Source organism: Oncorhynchus gorbuscha, linkage group LG05 (assembly GCF_021184085.1).
Source record: "Oncorhynchus gorbuscha isolate QuinsamMale2020 ecotype Even-year linkage group LG05, OgorEven_v1.0, whole genome shotgun sequence".
Classification (NCBI taxonomy): Eukaryota; Metazoa; Chordata; class Actinopteri; order Salmoniformes; family Salmonidae; genus Oncorhynchus; species Oncorhynchus gorbuscha.
Genome location: NC_060177.1, coordinates 43,424,807 through 43,448,171, shown reverse-complemented (window position 1 = coordinate 43,448,171; position 23,365 = coordinate 43,424,807). Strand labels below are relative to the sequence as shown.

General features: G+C 43.3%; 1 protein-coding gene and 1 non-coding gene across 2 annotated transcripts in view; both read left to right on the top strand.

The window, feature by feature from the left end:
- Window positions 1–6,162, top strand: part of LOC124035950 (bifunctional glutamate/proline--tRNA ligase-like) — a 69,476-nt gene extending 63,314 nt beyond the window's left edge. The window contains 4 exon segments of the mRNA XM_046349931.1: window positions 302–462; window positions 1,949–2,027; window positions 2,377–2,441; window positions 4,035–6,162. Coding sequence (XP_046205887.1) covers window positions 302–462; window positions 1,949–2,027; window positions 2,377–2,441; window positions 4,035–4,185 — 456 coding nt within the window. The 3' untranslated portion in view covers window positions 4,186–6,162.
- Window positions 14–145, top strand: LOC124036794. The gene has a single exon (XR_006839043.1). It is a non-coding gene; the product is annotated as a small nucleolar RNA SNORA5 (small nucleolar RNA).
- Window positions 6,163–23,365: the final 17,203 nt, after the last annotated feature.

Here is a 23,365-nt window from a genome sequence, read left to right as displayed (position 1 = left end):
CCTTTTAGGGGTTTGTAGCCTTGTCATTCAGTGCCTCTACAATGGACCGCACTGGCCGAAATGACTGCCACAGTGAACCTGTAGTCCATGGGCCTCCTGTCCCATCTCCATGGATCCTGTGGATACATTTGTACTACTGACAATTAGATGATTTCAGGTCTGAACTTCTCATCAGTCCAATATCAAGTGTCTAATCAAAGGAAAGGGTCTCACTCTATTTCCGTCTCTCTTTTTCTCTTGCTCATTCCCTCTTGTTCCCTCTCTCTCTATTCCCCTCCCTCTCTCCATCCATCCCTCTAAGGGTGTGCCCATTCGTCTGGAAGTGGGTCCTAAGGACCTGAAGCAGGGTCAGTGTGTGGCCGTGAGGAGAGACACGGGGGAGAAGATCACCCTACCCGAGGCCGACACAGAGAAGAGGCTCACACAGCTACTGGAGGACATCCAGACCAACCTCTTCAAGAGGTAGAATGCATGTACATTCACGCACTCGTACAAGTGTGGAGACACACACTTTCGAAAATCAAGGCCAACCTCTAGGTAACACACACACACACACACACACACACACACACACACACACACACACACACACACACACACACACACACACACACACACACACACACACACACACACACACACACGTTATAAGACTTATCAGCATATACACATGCTTCACACACATACAGTTGAAGTCAGAAGTATACATACACTTAGATTGGAGTCATTAAAACTAGTTTTCAACAACTCCACAAATTTCTTGTTAAACTATAGTTTTGGCAAGTCGGTTAGGACATCTACTTTGTGCATGACACAAGTCATTTTTCCAACAATTGTTTACAGACAGATTATTTAACTTATAATTCACTTATAATTCACTATCACAATTCCAGTGGGTCAGAAGTTGACTGTGCCTTTAAACAGCTTGGAAAATTCTGATAGGCTAATTGACATCATTTGAGTCAATTGGAGGTGTACCTGAGAATGTATTTCAAGGTCTACCTTCAAACTCAGTACCTCTTTGCTTGACATCATGGGAAAATCAAAAGAAATCAGCCAAGACCTCAGGGGAAAAAAATTGTAGACCTCCAAGTCTGGTTCATCCTTGGGAGCAATTTCCAATGCCTGAAGGTACCACGTTCATCTGTACAAACAATAGTACACAATTACAAACACCATGGGACCACGCAGCTGTCATACCACTCAGGAAGGAGACGCGTTCTGTTTCCTACAGATGGACGTACTTTGGTGTGAAAAGTGGAAATCCATCCCAGAACAACAGCAAAGGACCTTGTGAAGATGCCTTTTCAGCAATGCTTTTTCCAGAATGATGGACCACCTTATCATAAGGCAAAAGTGATAACTAAGTGGCTCGGGGAACAAAACATAGATATTTTGGGTCCATGGCCAGGAAACTCACCAGACCTTAATCCCATTGAGAACTTGTGGTCAATCCTCAAGATGCGGGTGGACAAACAAAACCCCACAAATTCTGACAATCTCCAAGCATTGATTATGCAAGAATGGGCTGCCATCAGTCAGAATGTGGCCCAGAAGTTAATTGACAGCATGCCAGGGTGGATTGCAGAGGTCTTGAAAATGAAGGGTCAACACTGCAAAGATTGACTCTTTGCATCAACTTCATGTAATTGGCAATAAAAGCCTTTGGCACTTATGAAATGCCTGTAATTATTCTTCAGTATTTCATAGTAACATCTGCCAAAAATATCTAAAGACACTGATGCAGCAAACTGTGGAAATTAATGTGTCATTCTCAACTTTTGGCCACGACTGTACATGCTCTCGGTTTTGCGCTCTTTATGTGCGTCTCTCTCGGTCTCTGTGTATCTCTCTCAGCTACTGCACTGGGGCTAATGTACACCACACACACACACACACGTGTGACCTGTCGAATACTGGACTAATATCAAATATTTCTGTGTCGCAGGGCATCAGACGATTTGAACAAGCACATGGTGGTAGCAGACTCTATGGAACAGTTCCAGAAAGACCTGGACCAGGGCATGGTGAGTTACACTGTTTATCTGTTATATATGTTGAACCTACATCAGAGATGAAGTCTTCATGGCCTGTGTGGTACAGCGGTTACAGCCGCTCACCCCGGAACACATGTAAGCCAGAGTCTTCATAGGTTCGTATCAGGCCCACTGCCCTTTGACTCACCCTTCCCCGTATATCACATTGTACTATCTCTTCAATAAAGCTAAAGAAAACTGACAGGAGTGGGGGAAAAAATAAAGTATTTTTTGGGAAATGGGGCAGTCCCACTCCTGTCAGTTTTCTTCACTTCTGGCTGGCTTAACTAATACAAACACACTGACCGTTTTATTTTTATTTTGGGGGGGATGTCCACAGATTGTCCAGATCCCCTTCTGTGGAGAAATCGAGTGTGAAGACTGGATCAAGAAGACCACTGCCAAGTACGTATCTCTCAATGACCGTGATGCATATATACGTACATTGGGGAGAACAAATATATGATACACTGCAGGTTTTCCTACTTACAAAGCATGTAGAGGTCTGTAATTTCTATCATAGGTACACTTCAACTGTGAGAGACGAATGTAAAACAAAAACCCAGAAAATAACATTGTATGATTTTCAAGTAATGAATTTGCATTTTCTTGCATGACATAAGTATTTGATACATCAGAAAAGCTGAACTTAATATTTGGTACAGAAACCTTTGTTTGCAATTACAGAGATCATATGTTTCCTGTAGTTCTTGACCAGGTTTGCACACACTGCAGCAGGGATTTTGGCCCACTCCTCCATACATATCTTTTCCAGGTCCTTCAGGTTTCGGGGCTGTCGCTGGGCAATACAGACTTTCAGCTGACCCAGCCACGACCCATCTTCAATGCTCTTACTGAGGGAAGGAGGTTGTTGGCCAAGATCTCGCAATACATGGCCCCATCCCTCCTCCCCTCAATACGGTGCAGTCGTCCTGTCCCCTTTGCAGAAAAGCATCCCCAAAGAATGATGTTTTCACCTCCATGCTTCACAGTTGGGATGGTGTTTTTGGGGTTGTACTCATCCTTCTTCCTCCAAACACGGCGAGTGGAGTTTAGACCAAAAAGCTATATTTTTGTCTCATCAGACCTTCTCCCATTACTCCTCTGGATCATCCAGATGGTCATTGTCAAACTTCAGATGGGCCTGGACATGCGCTGGCTTGAGCAGGGGGACCTTGCGTGCGCTGCAGGATTTTAATCCATGACGGCGTAGTGTGTTACTAATGGTTTTCTTTGAGACTGTGGTCTGGAGCTGAGACCCAGCTCTCTTCAGGTCATTGACCAGGTCATTGACCAGGTCCTGCCGTGTAGTTCAAGATCATTGATGCCCCACGAGGTGAGATCTTGCATGGAGCCCCAGACCGAGGGTGATTGACCGTCATCTTGAACTACTTCCATTTTCTAATAATTGCGCCAACAGTTGTTGCCTTCTCACCAAGCTGCTTGCCTATTGTCCTGTAGCCCATCCCAGCCTTGTGCAGGTCTACAATTGTATCCCTGATGTCCTTGCACAGCTCTCTGGTCTTGGCCATTGTGGAGAGGTTGGAGTCTGTTTGATTGAGTGTGTGGACAGGTGTCTTTAATACAGGTAACGAGTTCAAACAGGTGCAGTTAATACAGGTAATGAGTGGAGAACAGGGGGGCTTCTTAAAGAAAAACTAACAGGTCTGTGAGAGCCAGAATTCTTACTGGTTGGTAGGTGATCAAATACTTATCTCATGTAATAAAATGCAAATTAATTACTTTTACTCACAGTTGAAGTGTACCTATGATAAAAAATTACAGACCTCTACATGCTTTGTAAATAGGAAACACTGCTGATTTAGCAGGTTATCATATACTTGTTCTCCTCGCTGTACATGTGTATAACAAGTCTTGCAATTTTTTATTATCGCATCAATATGCATTATCGTCTCTTAGTGAAGCGGTAGCAAATGTAGAATGAAGCTCAATAAATCTGTCAACTCCCTATCCTGTCTCTTTGTCCCCCCTCTCCAGGGACCAGGATCTGGAGCCCGGTGCCCCCTCCATGGGTGCAAAGAGCCTGTGTATCCCCTTCAAGCCCCTCAAGCCCCTGCAGCCAGGCCAGATGTGCGTCAGCGGCAAGGAGGCCGCCCAGTACTACACTCTGTTTGGCCGTAGCTACTAAATACACACCTGAAGGGTGTATCTCAATCGTCTGAAATGGCTTCCTCTCCTCATCACTTCTCCTTTGTCTGGGAAATGTGAAGAACAAGATTGTTGAAAACCAAGAAATTCTCTGAGTGTTTCCCCCCCATCATGCTCTTTTGAATGAGCAGAGATGAAGTCACTTCAGACTATTGAGATATACCGAGTCAACACCCCATAGTGTGTTCCCTTTCTTTCAGCCCTTAACCATGTTGCAATGGTGGCCCAACCCCTTGAAAGTGACTAAAGAAAGGCACTCTCCGTAATCAACTTATCTCCCCACTTGCCCCAAATGTAACACAAAAAGCACGTTTTTTTTACCCGGTGACAGTCTTGTCCCTTTCTCCCTTCCACCCTAACTTATCTCAGGACCTTTTACAGGTATAAAAGATGTCCTTGTACTCAGGCAAGATGTTTTAGTACCTCCCCACTAACTGAACTGACATTGACCCCTCTCTGTCATAGCAATTGGGGGTGGTGAGGGTTGTTTCCTGGAGATTTTCGACTCGTTATTCCGGTGTACCAACTCGTAGGAATACTCATAGCCCATCTAGTAATTTAATAGGATCTATGTCATAAACAGCCCTCAAAGCTCCAGAATGTGGTTAAAATAGCAGCCATAGAAGCAGTAATGAGGTCAATGGATCTCAACCAAAACAATGGAAATGCGTAGGGAAAAGATCCCAACTCTTCTCATTGCCCCCCAGCAAAATGTTCCTTCTTTTAGGCTGCTATTGTGTATTTCACACTGTTGAGGTAAAACAAATATTAATAATCAACTGGATTTCAGTTAAATTGACTACCACCACCGATTTCTCTATGCTAGCTGTGCTACCAGCTTATACGAACGGGAGGTAGCATTTAGCAGTTACTTCTTCTAAAGCTGAAAAGGAACTACTTCTAAATGTTATGCAGCGTAAACATCCAAATATATCCAAATCTGCCTTTTAGTAACCACATTGTGGGCCTGCTACAATACATCAATAATGAGGGATTTGATGAATATCCACTTTGTTCGATCAGATTTGAAGGTGCTCCCCCACGGTCTGCGTTCCATTGACCTCTTTACCCCATCTATATTGGTCAGGGAGAAATCCAAACCAGTCTAATTGAAATTGATGGCAGTAGAGGCATAATCCAGATTTTTCTTATGCAGGAAAATAAAAGTAAGGCATTTGATTTCAGAAATTGTGTATTAGAATTGTAAACTTAAAATATTGTAATATAATTATAAGTATAGTTTTTATACGGGTTTATTGTGAATGCTGTGTATAAATAGCCTCTAAAAACAGGGCTGTCCAACTATTCCTGGAGAGCCACCCTCCTGTAGGTTTTTGCTCCAACCCCAGTTGTAACTAATAGGATTCAGTTTATCAACCAGCTAATTATTTGAATCAGTTGCGCTAGATTAGGGTTGGAGTGAAAACCTACTGGACAGTAGCGCTCCGGAAACATGGTTGGCGAGCCCTGCTCTATAATATATATGGAAAAAGACCATAAATGTCTGCATTTTTGTTTTCTTGGAAAGCTGTGAGTGTTATTATATGATACAATATCAATACTTGTTGCATTTACAACTTTGTTTAAGTACTATCATCAACTGATTTGAGACATGCTGTGGATTGACGGCATTGTTTGAATGGAATGTTGTCATATTGGCAGTTAATTTGAAAAATGTATTGAATCATTCCTCTGAAGCTGGCTAGCTAACAAACATACAGTGCAGATACATTCTTCAAATTCATTATTTTACACTTATCACAGCACTGGCGAACCATGGTTGAACACCTCCCTGACCAAAATGGCTGACCTTTGTTCCACCATAAGGTTCATGTCCATACTAGCATCCTCATTCAATTGGAATACGTACTATGACATACCTGTACTGTAATCTTTGATTTACTCTAACTCATGCAATTGTAGAACTTGTCTATAATAATAAAGGGAATTTCCACTGTATAGTTTCCGGTGATTTCTGTTGGGGAGATGCGTTATCATTTGAGTGCTTCTTTATCTGTAAATTATGGTCACTTTATATGAAAATGTGTGGATTCTTGTCCAAACAGGTGCACATCATTGTTCTATGGTCAGTGTGGAAAAGTGAAACTCCACTTTCCCAGAGATCATGTAAAATGGCGCCGGAAGAAATGGCAGCAGTTTTACGGGTGCCCAACCAATTGTGCTATTATATATATTTTTGCGTTATTTGTAACTTATTTTGTACATAATGTTTCTGCAACTATATCTTACTGCGAAAAAGAGCTGGATATTAGGACAGCGATTACTCACCTTGGATTAGCCAAAGACTTTTCTACAACAAGGACGACGCACAAGATATTCTCCAAACACCCCACAGGGCCGACATCCCCGCTATTTGCAAGAGGAAGCGACGCAGGTTCAGAGGACAAAGAGCCGGATGCCTGGTCAGGACCCGGAGAAGGCGACTGGGAAAGCTGCCTTTACCGTCAATACTACTCGCCAACGTGCAATCATTGGACAATAAATTAGACGAGGCACGATCACGAATATCCTACCAACGGGACATCAAAAACTGTAATATCCTATGTTTCACGGAATCGTGGCTGAATGACGACATGGATATTCAGCTAGCAGGATATACGCTGCACCGGCAAGATAACAGCACACTCCGGTAAGACAAGGGGGGTGGTCTGTGTATATTTGTAAACCGCTGGTGCATGAACTCTAAGGAAGGTTCTAGATTTTGCTCGCCTGAAGTCTAGTATATTGTGATAAATTGCACGCCACACTACTTGCCTAGAGGTTTTTTTAATTTTTTATATTCAGACTTTTCGTGGCTGTATTTACCACCAAAGACTGATGTTGGCACTAAGACAGCACTGTCAGCTGTATAAGGAAATAAGCAAACAGAACTACTTACCCAGAGGCGGCGCTCCTAGTGGCCGGAGACTTTAATGCAGGGAAACTTAAATCAGTAAAACCGAATTTCTATCTAGATCACCTGTACTCCACACACAGGTGTGTACAAAGCTCTCCCTCGCCCTCCATTTGGTAAATCTGACCACCACTCTATCCTCCTGATTCCTACTTGCAAGCAAAAATTAAAGCAGGAAGCACCAGTGACTCGGTCTATAAAAAAAGTGGTCAGATGAAGCAGATGCTAAACTACTGGACTGTTTTGCTATCAGACTGGAACATGTTCCGGGATTCTTCCGATGTTATTGAGGAGTACACCACATCAGTCACTGGTTTTATCAATAAGTGCATCGAGGACGTTGTACCCACAGCGACTGTACGTACATACCCCAACCAGAAGCCATGGATTACATGCACTGCCACTTTCAAGGTGCGGGACTCTAACCCGGAAGCTTACAAGAAATCCTGCTATGCCCTGCGACGAACCATCAAACAGGCAAAGCGTCAATACAGGGCTAAGATTGAATCATACTACACCTGCTCCGACGCTCGTCTTATGTGGCAGGGCTTGCAAACTATTACAGACTACAAAGGGAAGCACAGCTGCGAGCTGCCCAGGGACACGAGCCTACCAGACGAGCTAAATCTCTTCTATGCTCGCTTCGAGGCAAGCAGCACTGAGGCACGTATGAGAGCATCAGTTGTTCCGGACGACTGTGATCACGCTCTCCGTAGCCAACATACGCAAGGCTGTGGGGCCAGACAGATTACCAGGATGTGTGCTCCGGGCATGTGCTGACCAACTGGCAGGTGTCTTCACTGACATTTTCAATATGTCCCTGATTGAGTCTGTAATACAAACATGTTTCAAGCAGACCACCATAGTCCCTGTGCCCAAGAACACAAAGGCAACCTGCCTAATTGACTACAGACCCGTAGCACTCACGTCCGTAGCCATGAAGTGCTTTGAAAGGCTGGTAATGGCTCACATCAACACCATTATCCCAGAAACCAAAGACTTACTCCAATTTGCATACCGCCCAAACAGATCCACAGATGATGCAATCTCTCCACACTGCCCTTTCCCACCTGGAAAAAAGGAACACTTACCCTCAAAGCTCATTACTAAGCTAAGGATCCTGGGACTAAACACCTCCCTCTGCAACTGGATCCTGAACTTCCTGACGGGCCACCCCCAGGTGGTGAGGGAGGTAACAACACATCCGCCACGCTGATCCTCAACACTGGAGCTCCCCGGGGGTGCATGCTCAGTCCCCTCCTGTACTCCCTGTTCACCCACGACTGCATGGCCAGGCACGACTCCAACACCATCATTAAGTTTGCAGACGACACAACAGTGGTAGGCCTGATCACCGACAACAACGAGACGGCCTATAGGGTGGAGGTCAGAGACCTGGCCGGGTGGTGCCAGAATAACAACCTCTCCCTCAACGTAACCAAGACTAAGGAGATGATTGTGGACTACAGGAAAAGGAGGACCGAGCACACCCCCATTCTCATCGACGGAGCTGCAGTGGAGCAGGTTGAGAGCTTCAAGTTCCTCTGTGTCCACATCAACAACAAACTAGAATGGTCCAAACACACCAAAACAGTCGTGAAGAGGGCACGACAAAGCCTATTCCTCCTCAGGAAACTAAAAAGATTTGGCATGGTTCCTGAGATCTTCAAAAAGGTTCTACATCTGCAACATTGAGGTTATCCTGACTGGTTGCATCACTGCCTGGTACGGCAATTGCTCGGCCTCTGACCGCAAGGCACTACAGAGGGTAGTGTGTATGGCCCAGTACATCACTGGGGCTAAGCTGCCTGCCATCCAGGACCTCTACACCAGGCGGTGTCAGAGGAAGGCCCTAAAAATTGTCAAAGACCCCAGCCACCCCAGTCATGGACTGTTCTCTCTACTACCGCATGGCAAACGGTACTGGAGTGCCAAGTCTAGGACAAAAAGGCTTCTCAACAGTTTTTACCCCCAAGCCATAAGACTCCTGAACAAGTAATCAAATGGCTACCCGGACTACTTGCATTGTGTGCCCTCCCCAAACCCTCTTTTTATGCTGCTGCTACTCTGTTTATTATATATGCATAGTCATTTTAACCATGTCTACATGTACATACGACCTCCAATTGGGTCGACCAACCAGTGGTCCCGCACATTGGCTAACTCTGCTATCTGCATTGTGTCCTGCCACCCACCACCTGCCAACCCCTTTTTTACGCTACTGCTACTCTCTGTTCATCATATATGCATAGTCACTTTAACCATGTCTACATGTACATACTAACTCAATCAGCCTGACTAACCGGTGTCTGTATGTAGCCTCACTACTTTTATAGCCTCGCTACTGTATATAGCCTGTCTTTTTACTGTTTTATTTCTTTACTTACCGATTGTTCACCTAACACCTTTTTTGTACTATTGGTTAGAGCCTGTAAGTTAGCATTTCACTGTCAGGTCTGCACTAGGCTAATTCTACTTAAATATATCCAGATTGAAAAAATAGTTTTCAGATACATTGCTTAACTTCAGATTAATTAGTTCTAGACTAGGGAGTTTTAGAATAAGGTAAGTATGGACTAACCAGTTAATCTTTGTGAATCCTGATTAGACTAACAATGTGCACTTGGTGCAGACCTGACGATGCTTCAAAAACCAATACATAAGTATTGTGTGGAATTGGAGCAAGTCACCTAAACCAAACAATGGATGGATGTAAAAGAAAACGTTCAAAGAATTTCAGCGACTTTGAAAAAAAGAAACTCCTTGAAGCGAATTATATCAAACCACCGAATTATCGAGAACAAACAGCATAATTCATCACCAGTAAACAAAAGGATGCAACAACATCTTGAGGTCTCAGCTTGTCGTGGAAATTACCATCAGGGACACCTGAAGTCAATATTAAATTAATAATTTATCAGCAAGCTGGAGAGGTTCCAACAAACTCATTAACATTTGTTTCATGCATGTGACTGACCAATACCTCACAAGGCTTCTCTCCAAGCTGAGACCTTGAAACTGAGACACCCCTTTCAGTTCTCAAAACAATGTTCTGGGTGTACTGCCAAATTGCTTATTCTAATATTGAGGATTCCTCTCAGGCACGATGAATCAGTCACTTGCACGAACCCAGTCGAATTGGTTATTAGAAAAGCACAAACATATTTTCCTTCACATTCCCTCTTATTACTGATAATTATCGTTACATTTTAAGGTAAGCATTAGATTATAGCTTCTATTAAAGTAAGTGAAATCAATACATAAAACCATAACTTCATTCTTTCAAACCCTTCACTCTGGGTTCTACAATCTAAAATACAGACAAGGGATCTGTAGACTCTTTCCATAGCTCTTACCTATAAAACCATTGCAGTAGAATGTTTTAACTTAAGACCTTTGCTTCATTACACAATTTCAATTATGGCATTGACATCAGCTGGAGCTTTTGTTGCAAGTGGCATGTTAATGACAGATCGGTATCTTAATGCATTTTTTGTTGTCTAAATGACTATACATTTCGCAGTGTGTAGACCTCCACAATTAACCTGATAACCAAATAAACCATTTTGGACAAGCATACATCAATTGCGGGCATGGTTGACCACTCCTCCCTCCAGGCACTCATTCTTCTGGTGTTCTTTAATTTTCTTCAGGTAGTGTCTTAGTTCGTGCACAGGTTGCTGGCTTGGACTCAGGTCTCAGGCAGAAGTGGTGAAGGACCATAGTGAACACCATTGTCGCCATTACTTCAGCCGGTTAGAGGGGGTGAGGCTCACACTGTTCTTGATCAAATGATCCTTTCATGCATATTGACACCATCTTTGGTCACCTTCGCCATAACCTCGAGAGAGGACAGACCAGAACAACAGTTTAGTTTAGGGCATTTCTGATTCAGGAAATACAGTAAATAGTTTGTCTGGATGACAAATTATTACTATTACCAATATTCTTAGACATTTGTATGAAGACAAATGTCAAAGAGAATAACACAGTTGAAACCATTTTTGCAAATTGTCTTATACCTCACTATCATCTTGGCGATCTCCCCGCAGAGATACAGGGTCAGGGAGTTAGAGGGCTAATTCTTAGGGAGAAATCAAGACTAGTCATTCAACTGAGACTGCTCTCCTCTGTATCACGGAGGCGCTCCGCACTGCTAAAGCTAACTCTCTCTCCTCTGCACTCATCCTTCTAGACCTATCGGCTGCCTTCGATACTGTGAACCATCAGATCCTCCTCTCCACCCTCTCCGAGTTGGGCATCTCCGGCGCGGCCCACGCTTGGATTGCGTCCTACCTGACAGGTCGCTCCTACCAGGTGGCGTGGCGAGAATCTGTCTCCTCACCACGCGCTCTCACCACTGGTGTCCCCCAGGGCTCTGTTCTAGGCCCTCTCCTATTCTCGCTATACACCAAGTCACTTGGCTCTGTCATAACCTCACATGGTCTCTCCTATCATTGCTATGCAGACGACACACAATTAATCTTCTCCTTTCCCCCTTCTGATGACCAGGTGGCGAATCGCATCTCTGCATGTCTGGCAGACATATCAGTGTGGATGACGGATCACCACCTCAAGCTGAACCTCGGCAAGACGGAGCTGCTCTTCCTCCCGGGAAGGACTGCCCGTTCCATGATCTCGCCATCACGGTTGACAACTCCATTGTGTCCTCCTCCCAGAGCGCTAAGAACCTTGGCGTGATCCTGGACAACACCCTGTCGTTCTCAACCAACATCAAGGCGGTGGCCCGTTCCTGTAGGTTCATGCTCTACAACATCCGCAGAGTACGACCCTGCCTCACACAGGAAGCGGCGCAGGTCCTAATCCAGGCACTTGTCATCTCCCGTCTGGATTACTGCAACTCGCTGTTGGCTGGGCTCCCTGCCTGTGCCATTAAACCCCTTCAACTCATCCAGAACGCCGCAGCCCGTCTGGTGTTCAACCTTCCCAAGTTCTCTCACGTCACCCCGCTCCTCCGTTCTCTCCACTGGCTTCCAGTTGAAGCTCGCATCCGCTACAAGACCATGGTGCTTGCCTACGGAGCTGTGAGGGGAACGGCACCTCAGTACCTCCAGGCTCTGATCAGGCCCTACACCCAAACAAGGGCACTGCGTTCATCCACCTCTGGCCTGCTCGCCTCCCTACCACTGAGGAAGTACAGTTCCCGCTCAGCCCAGTCAAAACTGTTCGCTGCTTTGGCTCCCCAATGGTGGAACAAACTCCCTCACGACGCCAGGACAGCGGAGTCAATCACCACCTTCCGGAGACACCTGAAACCCCACCTCTTTAAGGAATACCTAGGATAGGATAAGTAATCCCTCTCACCCCCCCCCTTTAAGATTTAGATGCACTATTGTAAAGTGACTGTTCCACTGGATGTCATAAGGTGAATGCACCAATTTGTAAGTCGCTCTGGATAAGAGCGTCTGCTAAATGACTTAAATGTAAATGTAAATGTAAAATGCAACATTTTCCACAAAAAAACAAAAAAGCATTCAAATAAAATAATTTACCTTTGAAGAACTTCAGATGTTTTCAATGAGGAGACGCTCAGATAGCAAATGTTCAGTTTTTCCTGAAAGATTATTTGTTTAGGACAAATCGCTCCGTTTTCTGCGTCACGTTTAGCTACGAAAAAAAACCTGTATCCAGGATTGTGTAAATCTATCCGCAAGCTCATTAGCTTAACACACGTTAACTATTCATGAAAATCGCAAATGAAATGAAATTAATCTATTTGCTCTCAAGCTTAGCCTTTTGTTAACAACACTGTCATCTCAGATTTTCAAAATAAGCTTCTCAACCATTGCAAAACAAGCATTTGTGTAACAGTATTGATGGCTAATGTAGCATTTAGCGTTAGCATTCAGCATGCAACATTTTCCACTGAAACCAGAAAAGAATTCAAATAAAATCATTTAGAACTTCAGATGTTTTCAATGAGGAGACTCTGTTAGATAGCAAATGTTCCGTTTTTACAAAAAATATTATTTGTGTCGACTAATCGCTCCATTTTGTTCATCACATTTGGGGAGGGAAAAAAATATATATATATATTAAGTCATTAAAACGTGAACTTTTTTCCAAATTAACTCCATAATATCGACAGAAACATGGCAAACCGATGTTTAGAATCAATCCTCAAGTTGTTTTTCACATATCTATCGATGATAAAATCCAACGTGGCATTTTACTTTCTCTTCTGAAGAAATGGAACGCGCATGGACCTTACAGCCATTTCCTGTATGAAACTTCATCTTGGTTTCGCCTGTTGCATTAGTTCTGGGGCACTCACAGATAATATCTTTGCAGTTTTGGAGACGTCAGAGTTTTGTCTTTCCAAGGCTGTCAATTCCATGCATAGTCGAGCATCTTTTCGTGACAAAATATTGCGCTTAAAATGAGCACGTCTTTTTATCCAATAATGACATAGCGCCCCCATAGGTTGAACAGGTTAAGGACTAGGGAGACTGCCTACTTTATGGAGGCAGGAGTTTTGATGCGTAAATGGGCAGGTCATAACACAGTTAGTAACTGGAGTGAAGTGTGTCAAATGGTTGTTCCTACACAGTTCTGACAGCAGCTGCTATGACTCGCCCATGACTAGACGTGGTCCGGACATTTGGGGATCATGAAGACTTATAACCTAGTCCTTCAACATTTTTTCTAGACAGTTTTGAAGTATGACATGGTCCAATTTTGTGAAACATATCATGTATGTCAACTCACTGGGAAAGCGAATCAAACAGTTCCTTGAGCGCCGCTCTGCCCGATTCCTGTGGTCGGGGAACCGTAAGAACGAGTGATAATCGATTGTGTAGGTCCGTTGCCAAAAACCAGGTCAGGTAACCAGTTCTTACTAACAATAATGTGCAGTGCTACTCGATACCCAGAGGCTATCCCTCTCCGTACGATAATGGCTAAGACTGTGGTGAAGGCACTAGTGAAGTTCTTCTCTAAGTTTGAACTCCCTAAAGTAATTCAAACTGATCAGGGAACCAACTTTGTCATAACTGTTCTCAAATGTGTAAAGACACTGTGTCTTTCCCATCAGGTCTCCAGTCCGTATCATCCGGAGAGTCAAGGGGCTCTCGGACGCTGGCATCAGATGCTAAAGGCAATGCTACGCAAGTATTGCATGGACACCAGTACCGATTGGAATGAGGGGGTGCCCTTTGTCCTATTTACAATCAGGGAAACAATACAAGAGTCCTCAGGTTTCAGCCCTGCTGACCTTGAATTTGAACACACCCCACAGGGTCCGCTAAAAGTTTTGAAGGAGCATATCTTATCTCCTACACTCAGTAGCGCTGAGATTATTATCTTACTGGATTATGTCAGTAAAATGCGGGAGAGACTGCACGCCGCATGTGCGTTAGCCCAAAAGTCTCTCTCCTTGTCTCAAATGTGCATGAAGTTACATTATGACAAAGAGGCTTTTGGTAGATCTTTTGCACCAGGGGGATCAAGTTTTAGTTTTGTTGCCAATCCCTGGCTCCCTGGCTCATCTCTGTCGGCACGTTTTTCTGGGCCATATCTTGTGGAAAAGAAACTCTGTGACACCAATTATGTGATAAAGACCCCAGATCGTGGGCATTCTTCCCATGTGTGTCATGTTAACATGCTGAAAGCATATTACGTGCGTGATTCCCCAGACAGTTCCACAGGTAAGCCGGTCCATCCCACCGTCTCCAGTGTGGCTGTGGTGGTGCTGAAGCCAGACTGGGACCTAGAAGAGGATAAGGAGGACGGGTTGTAGTTACGCCATATGATACAGCAGTGTGAACGCTTATATAATTCAGAGACGCTGAAAAAGTTACCCTCTCAAATGAAACATTTGGATAACGATCAAACTAAGGATCTTATCCTATTGATAAATAGTTTTCTCAATGTGTTTCAGGGCATTCCAAGTCGCACGTCCATCTTGGAACATGATGTGGATGTGGGGAACGCTGCTCCTATACGTCAGCATCCATTCCCGGGTTAACACTGAGAAAAGGGAGGTAATGAAAAGTGAGGTAGCTTATTTATTATCAAATGACATGGCAAAACCTAGTAACAGCTCCTGGAGTTCCCCGTGTATTCTCCTTCCTAAGCCTGACGGTACGTCCCGCTTATGTATGGACTATCGTCGCATAAATGCTGTTACAAAGTCTGATTCTTTTCCTTTACCTCGCTTAGATGACTGCATTGATAGAATTGGCTCTGCTGCTTACGTTAGAAAGTTAGATTTGCGAAAAGGTTATTGGCAGGTGCCTCTGACTTCTTGAGCTTCTGACATCTCAGCTTTCGTTATGCCTGATTACTTCGTACAATACACCGTGATGCCCTTTAGAAAGTGTAATGCGCCTGCTACTTTTCGGCGCCTAGTTAACATTGTGTTTGCAGATGTGCCCAATTGTACTGCTTACCTTGACGATGTGGTGATACATTCGTCTACTTGGTCTGATCATCTCACCACCTTGAAAAGTGTGTTTCAGCGGTTGGAGAATGCTTCTTTAGTCCTCAATTTGGCCAAGTGTGAGTTTGGGAAGGTTACTGTGACTTAGGGAAGCAGGTGGGACGAGGTCAAGTGCGCCCAGTAACTGACAAAGTGGAAGCAATTGTTGCTTTTCCTGCTCCCACGACTCGCCACCAGTTGCGCAGATTCCTGGGGATGGTAGGGTACTATTGTACGTCCATTAAGATTTTTTTGATGGTCGTAGCTCCCCTTACATCTCTGCTTAGTCCCAAAGTACCATTGAAGTGGTCCCAGGACTGTAACTATGCTGTTGAGTCCGCCAAAGCACTACTTTGTAGTGTCCCAGTGCTTGCAGCCCACAACTTTGACAAACCTTTTAAGTTGGAGGTAGACGCTAGTGTAGTGGGGGTGGGTGCGGTTCTCTTGCAGGAAAATGAAGAGGGAGTGGATCGGCCCGTCAGTTTCAAATCTCCCATAAGTTCAACTCGTGTCAGTCAAGGTACTCCACCAGAGACGCTGGCTTTATTGCTAGCCTTACAGTTTTTTTAGGTGTTTGTGGGCTCCAGTGCTTTGCCTGTACTGGTCTTCACAGACCATAATCCTTCGTTTTTCTTAGGCAAATGTACAATCAGAACCGCCGCCTTATGCGTTGGGCTCTGATTGTACAAGGATACAATATACAGATTGACTATGTGAAGGGTTCGGCGAATGTGATTACCGACGCTCTAGCACGGGTTTAGTAACTGGGGATGCGTGATGGTTTTTATTGTTGCAAACTGGGAGTTTGCAGGTTTTGGGGTGGGCGTGTTACATTCCCCAGTTTCTGTGTTGTAGGATTGTATGTATGTGTATATGTTCAGGATGGCTTCCTGGACTCCAAGCAGCTGATTGGTCGGCCCCATTGCAGATTGGAGCTCTGACCCGCCCTCTCGTCAGGGGATAGAGCTGTCTGCAATTACCGACTCCTTCTGCAGCTTTAAAAGCCAGTGTTCCTTTGTTAGGCGAGAGAGCTTCTTTGTATGTACTGTGTTTCATTGTTGGTCTGTATAAGTTGTGGTAAAGTATTTAGTAGCCGGTCCTACAGAGGTATGTGTATGCCATAGGACTTAGTGTTTTTGGTTTATTCAAGTTGTTCACTGAGTTTGGTGATTTATTCTGTTTTTGTTTCCAGGGGGGAAGGGGAAGGCACCTTGGGAGTGTTTAGGCAAGATACCTGGGCGGACCACCCCCTCTATTTTGGTTAGCGCGCCAGGTGGCGTTAAGAATAGGTAAGTAGTGGGTAGGCAGGTAAGGTAGGAGAGGGGGCTCTTTAACTTTAACTTTCTTTGGTTCCGTCCAGCCCCTTTTCCCCACATTTAACGTGTTCAGGAAATGGAAATAATGATAATATTCTCTGCCTCTGTCATCCTTACCCGCACTTACAATCCCATACTTCTTTCACCCCATGGGGAGTTGAGTGTAGCAGGGCATTGCGTTCCCTCCTCCAAGAGGTGTACGTAACACTCATTATTTAAAGACATTTCAAATATTCTGTGTACCAGGTTTACATTTAGGTTTTTCAGTGTATTTCTTATCAAGAGAATTTCCATGTGTGCAACCAACACTCGGACAATAGATACTTTCGAAACTGTCATTTGTGTACCCTCTAATGTGCATCTATCTATCCTGTGGAAAACCCCACTAAAACCCCAATAAAAATACACCAAACAGTAAATCGAACACAGTATTGACACCACTAACAAATATTCATAACAGGTGGGTTCTATGTGGCTGCTGGTATGTGTGGTAAAACGTAGGGTAAAAACAAACTGGCCAGACCTTAAATAATTTGGGAGCTCCCTGAACAACCGGATCCGGGTACCTTTATACTAACTGTTCTCCCAAGACACCTGCCTCAGAAAGCATTTCAAAGGGAGAGATACAGAATCATTGGTAAACTCAAACTGTCCTGGAAGAAAGAAAATAAATATGCTACATATTAATCAGTCCTAAAAAATCTTAATCATAATCGAGTTTACTGCGTCTTGGTCAGGAATTATTGATAACCATGCGTAAACAGAATCATACTTCAGACACATCAGATGATACTGTCGCGTTAAGCAGAAAAGGCACCTTCTAAAGTAAACAATCCCAGAGTCCCTTTCTTGTAATTTTGACCTGTTGGATTGACAGATGTCCTGTACTGACTGTCCCTGTGACATCAACTTGTCAAAATACGGAACCTGTTGCTTAACAAATCTGCTAGGTCCTTCAAAAATTTGGTGCATTTACTTGGATCTACTTCAATTTTGGACACAGTTCCACATAATGGAAACAGATTGTTTTAGATGACATGACCTACTTACTGAAATCACCGGTGCTACCCAAACTATAGATTTGAGTAATAATAATTGGAAATAGTCAAAAACGTCTCATTCAATTATTCATACCCAAATGTCCCGCTGCGTCCCTCACAGCCTGTATGAGTTCAATGGCACATTATCTGTTTGTCCACAGGAAGCTTATCTCGAACCCAAACACCAGATGGCAGCCTCTAATATAATGCCCCAAGACTCAATCGCTCTGTTCGTCATGGGACCTTGTATTGAAACATTTACTTCTTCAAATTACTAAAATATTGCATTATTGGAGTGATATCTGAAAGCCACTAATATTACCATTCACTTTGTTACTTTCATTAGTCTCCATATTTTTCCTTCAACTAAAATGCTCACGACCCTCCCAATCACTACTGCTAATACACACGGACCACTCTCAAATAATGTACTGCTTTTACTCCTATTGTAAGGTTTAAGCTTTTCACATGTACCAACAAACGGGTGTGATCATTCTACAGTCGTCCCTGGAGCGTACGATCAGCAACAGTCAGCATTTGAACTAGGCACACTGTTTTTTCACAGAAACATTTTGCACAAACACAGTCCTTACAAAGTTATGTCCTGAATGTGACAAGTTTATTTTTGCATGCAATGTTCAGACATTCACAGATGTAGCAACAGCAAACACAATCACCCAAACCTGTAAAATGTAAGCTACAGTAGTCTTGAGGAAATATTGACGTTACACAAGCAGTAATATTTAGATAACTCTCGGCTGACTGAAACCATGAATTAGCTCATAGCAATTACTATTTAGAATTCATAACGTCACAGGTCAGCTCAACATTGATATAAATAATTGAGTAAAACACTTTCTAGAAATCGTAAGTAATCCGATGAAGGATAGTTTGTGCTCACTAAATTTGTATTTATTTTCAGCGTTTCTGCTACATGTACAGTTGAAGTCGGAAGTTTACATACACCTTAGCCAAATACATTTAAACTCAGAAGCTTCTAAAGCCATAACATAATTTTCTGGAATTTTTTTCCACTCGAATTGTGATACAGTGAATTATATGTGGAATAATCTGTCTGTGAACAATTACATTTACATTTACATTTAAGTCATTTAGCAGACGCTCTTATCCAGAGCGACTTACAAATTGGTGCATTCACCTTATGACATCCAGTGGAACAGCCACTTTACAATAGTGCATCTAAATATTTTAAGGGGGGGGAGGGGGGGGTGAGAAGGATTACTTTATCCTATCCTAGGTATTCCTTAAAGAGGTGGGGTTTCAGGTGTCTCCGGAAGGTGGTGATTGACTCCGCTGTCCTGGCGTCTTGAGGGAGTTTGAACAATTGTTGGAAAAATTGCTTGTGTCATGCACAAAGTAGATGTCCTAACCGACTTGCCAAAACTATAGTTTGTTCACAAGAAATTTGTGGAGTGGTTGAAAAACAAGTTTTAATGACTCCAACCTAAGTGTATGTAAACTTCTGACCTTAACTGTACATTTTACATACAGTGGGGCAAAAAAGTATTTAGTCAGCCACCAATTGTGCAAGTTCTCCCACTTAAAAAGATGAGAGGCCTGTAATAGGCCTGTAATTTCTATCATAGGCACACTTCAACTATGACAGACAAAATGAGAAAAAAAATCCAGAAAATCACATTGTAGGATTTTTATGAATTTATTTGCAAATTATGGTGGAAAATAAGTATTTGGTCAATAACAAAAGTTTCTCTCAATACTTTGTTATATACCATTTGTTGGCAATGACAGAGGTCAAACCTTTTCTGTAAGTCTTCACAAGGTTTTCACACACTGTTGCTGGTATTTTGGCCCATTCCTCCATGCAGATCTCCTCTAGAGCAGTGATGTTTTGGGGCCGTTGCTGGGCAACACGGACTTTTAACTCCCTCCAAAGATTTTCTATGGGGTTAAGATCTGGAGACTGGCTAGGCCACTCCAGGACCTTGAAATGCAATTGGCTAGGCCACTCCTTCGTTGCCCGGGCGGTGTATTTGGGATCATTGTCATGCTGAAAGACCCAGCCATGTTTCATCTTCAATGCCCTTGCTGGTGGAAGGAGGTTTTCACTCAAAATACACGGCCCCATTCATTCTTTCCTTTGCACGGATCCGTCGTCCTGGTCCTTTTGCAGAAAAACAGCGCCAAAGCATGATGATTCCACCCCCATGCTTCACAGTAGGTATGGTGTTTTTTGGATGCAACTCAGCATTCTTTGTCCTCCAAACACTAAAAAGTTATATTTTGGTTTCATCTGACCATATGACATTCTCCCAATCTTCTTCTGGATCATACAAATGCTCTCTAGCAAACTTCAGACGGGCCTGGACATGTACTGGCTTAAGCAGGGGGACACGTCTGGCACTGCAGGATTTGAGTCACTGGCGGCGTAGTGTGTTACTGATGGTAGGCTTTGTTACTTTGGTCCCAGCTCTCTGCAGGTCATTCACTAGGACCCCCATGTGGTTCTGGGATTTTTGCTCACCGTTCTTGTGATCATTTTGACCCCTCGGGGTGAGATCTTGCGTGGAGCCCCTTGATCGGAGATTATCAGTGGTCTTGTATGTCTTCCATTTCCTAATAATTGATTTCCACAGTTGATTTCTTCAAACCAAGCTGCTTACCTATTGCAGATTCAGTCTTCCCAGCCTGGTGCAGGTCTACAATTTTGTTTCTGGTGTCCTTTGACAGCTCTTTGGTCTTGTCCATAGTGGAGTTTGGAGTGTGACTGTTTGAGGTTGTGGACAGGTGTCTTTTATAATAATAATAATAATAATATATGCCATTTAGCAGACGCTTTTATCCAAAGCGACTTATACTGATAACAAGTTCAAACAGGTGGCATTAATACAGGTAATGAGTGGAGGACAGAGGAGCCTCTTAAAGAAGAAGTTACAGGTCTGTGAGAGCCAGAAATATTGCTTGTTTGTAGGTGACCAAATACTTATTTTCCACCATAATTTGCAAATAAATTCATAAAAAATCCTACAATGTGATTTTCTGGATTTTTTTTCTCATTTCGTTTGTCATAGTTGAAGTGTACCTATGATGAAAATTACAGGCCTCTCTCATCTTTTTAAGTGGGAGATCTTGCACAATTGGTGGCTGACTAAATACTTTTTGGCCCAACTGTACATGGCACTTTTATACAAAGCATTCACATAAAAATAATACATTACCAAACATAAACTCTTTAATTCCAACCCTCAGCCATTCTCAACCCATCACACCTATCAGCATAGACCACCCTCGTTTGGTTTCATTGTGCCATATATTTTTTAAATTGTGCTGTGATGTTTTACCAAATGTTTTAACATTTTTAATTGTATAGATCCAGAGATTGTGAGCTAAAGATGAAAACCTTTCCTACGAGTATTATTATATTATTTATTGACTGACTATGGCTTTCCAAATCACCCAACACTGCTATTTGTAACGTTCATTTTAAGTGTATGTTGTGATTTTTTTAACCATTCCTGAACCTGTGACCAGAAACAATCTACATAGGGACAATACCAGAATAAATTATCTATTGATGCTGTCTCTTCGCAGCAAAATCTACAGAGCTGAGATTGTTGTATGCCTCATATACAGTGGGGAGAACAAGTATTTGATACACTGCCGATTTTGCAGGATTTCCTACTTACAAAGCATGTAAAGGTCTGTAATTTTTACCATAGGTACACTTCAACTGTGAGACGGAATCTAAAATGAAAATCCAGAAAATCACATTGTATGATTTTTAAGTATTTAATTTGCATCAATGATCATGAGGAAGGTGAGGGATCAGCCCAGAACTACACGGCAAGACCTGGTCAATGACCTGAAGAGAGCTGGGACCACAGTCTCAAAGAAAACCATTAGTAACACACTACGCCGTCATGGATTAAAATCCTGCAGCGCACGCAAGGTCACCCTGCTCAAGCCAGCGCATGTCCAGGCCCATCTGAAGTTTGCCAATGACCATCTGGATGATCCAGAGAAGGAATGGGAGAAGGTCATGTGGTCTGATGAGACAAAAATAGAGCTTTTTGGTCTAAACTCCACTCACCGTGTTTGGAGGAAGAAGAAGGATGAGTACAACCCCAAATACACCCTCCCAACCGTGAAGCATGAAGGTGGAAACATCATTATTTGGGGATGCTTTTCTGCAAAGGGGACAGGACGACTGCACCGTATTGAGGGGAGGATGGATGGGGGCCATGTATCGCAAGATCTTGGCCAACAACCTCCTTCCCTCAGTAAGAGCATTGAAGATGGGTCGTGGCTGGGTCTTCCAGCATGACAACGACCCGAAACACACAGCCAGGGCAACTAAGGAGTGGCTCCGTAAGAAGCATCTCAAGGTCCTGGAGTGGCCTAGCCAGTCTCCAGACCTGAACCCAATAGAAAATCTTTGGAGGGAGCTGAAAGTCCGTATTGCCCAGCGACAGCCCCGAAACCTGAAGGATCTGGAGAAGGTCTGTATGGAGGAGTGGGCCAAAATCACTGCTGCAGTGTGTGCAAACCATGTCAAGAACTACAGGAAACGTATGATCTCTGTAATTGCAAACAAAGGTTTCTGTACCAAATATTAAATTCTGCTTTTCTGATGTATCAAATACTTATGTCATGCAATAAAATGCAAATTAATTGCTTAAAAATCATACAATGTGATTTTCTGGATTTTTGTTTTAGATTCCGTCTCTCACAGTTGAAGTGTACCTATGATAAAAATGACAGACCTCTACATGCTTTGTAAGTAGGAAAACCTGCAAAATCGGCAGTGTATCAAATACTTGTTCTCCCCACTGTACGTACAGTCACTGTGGGGACGACGTCATTGATGCACTTATTGATGAAGCCGATAACTGAGGTGGTGTATTCCTCAATGTCATTGGATGAATCCCGGAACATATTCCAGTCTGTGCTAGCAAAACAGTCCTGTAGTGTAGCATCCGCGTCATCTGACCACTTCTGTATTGAGCGAGTCACTGGTACTTCCTGCTTTAGCTCTTTCTTGTAAACAGGAATCAGAAAGATTGAATTGTGGTCAGATTTGCCAAATGGAGGACGGGGGGGAGCTTTTTATGCATCTCTGTATATGGAGTAAAGGTGGTCTAGGATTTATTTATTTTTGGTTGCATATGTGACATGCTGGTAAATATTTGGTCAAACTGATTTAAGTTTGCCTGCATTAAAGTTCCTGGCCACTAGGAGCGTCACTTCTGGGTGAGCATTTTCTGCTTTGCTTATTGCCTTATAGAGTTGGTTGAGCGCAGTCTTAGTGCCAGCTTAGCTTTGTGGTGGTAAATAGACGGCTACGAATAATACAGAAGAGAACTCTCTTGATAGATAGTGTGGTCGACAGCTTATCACAAGGTACTCTACCTCAGGTGAGCAATACCTTGAGACTTCTTTAATATTAGACATCACGCACCAGCTGTTATTGA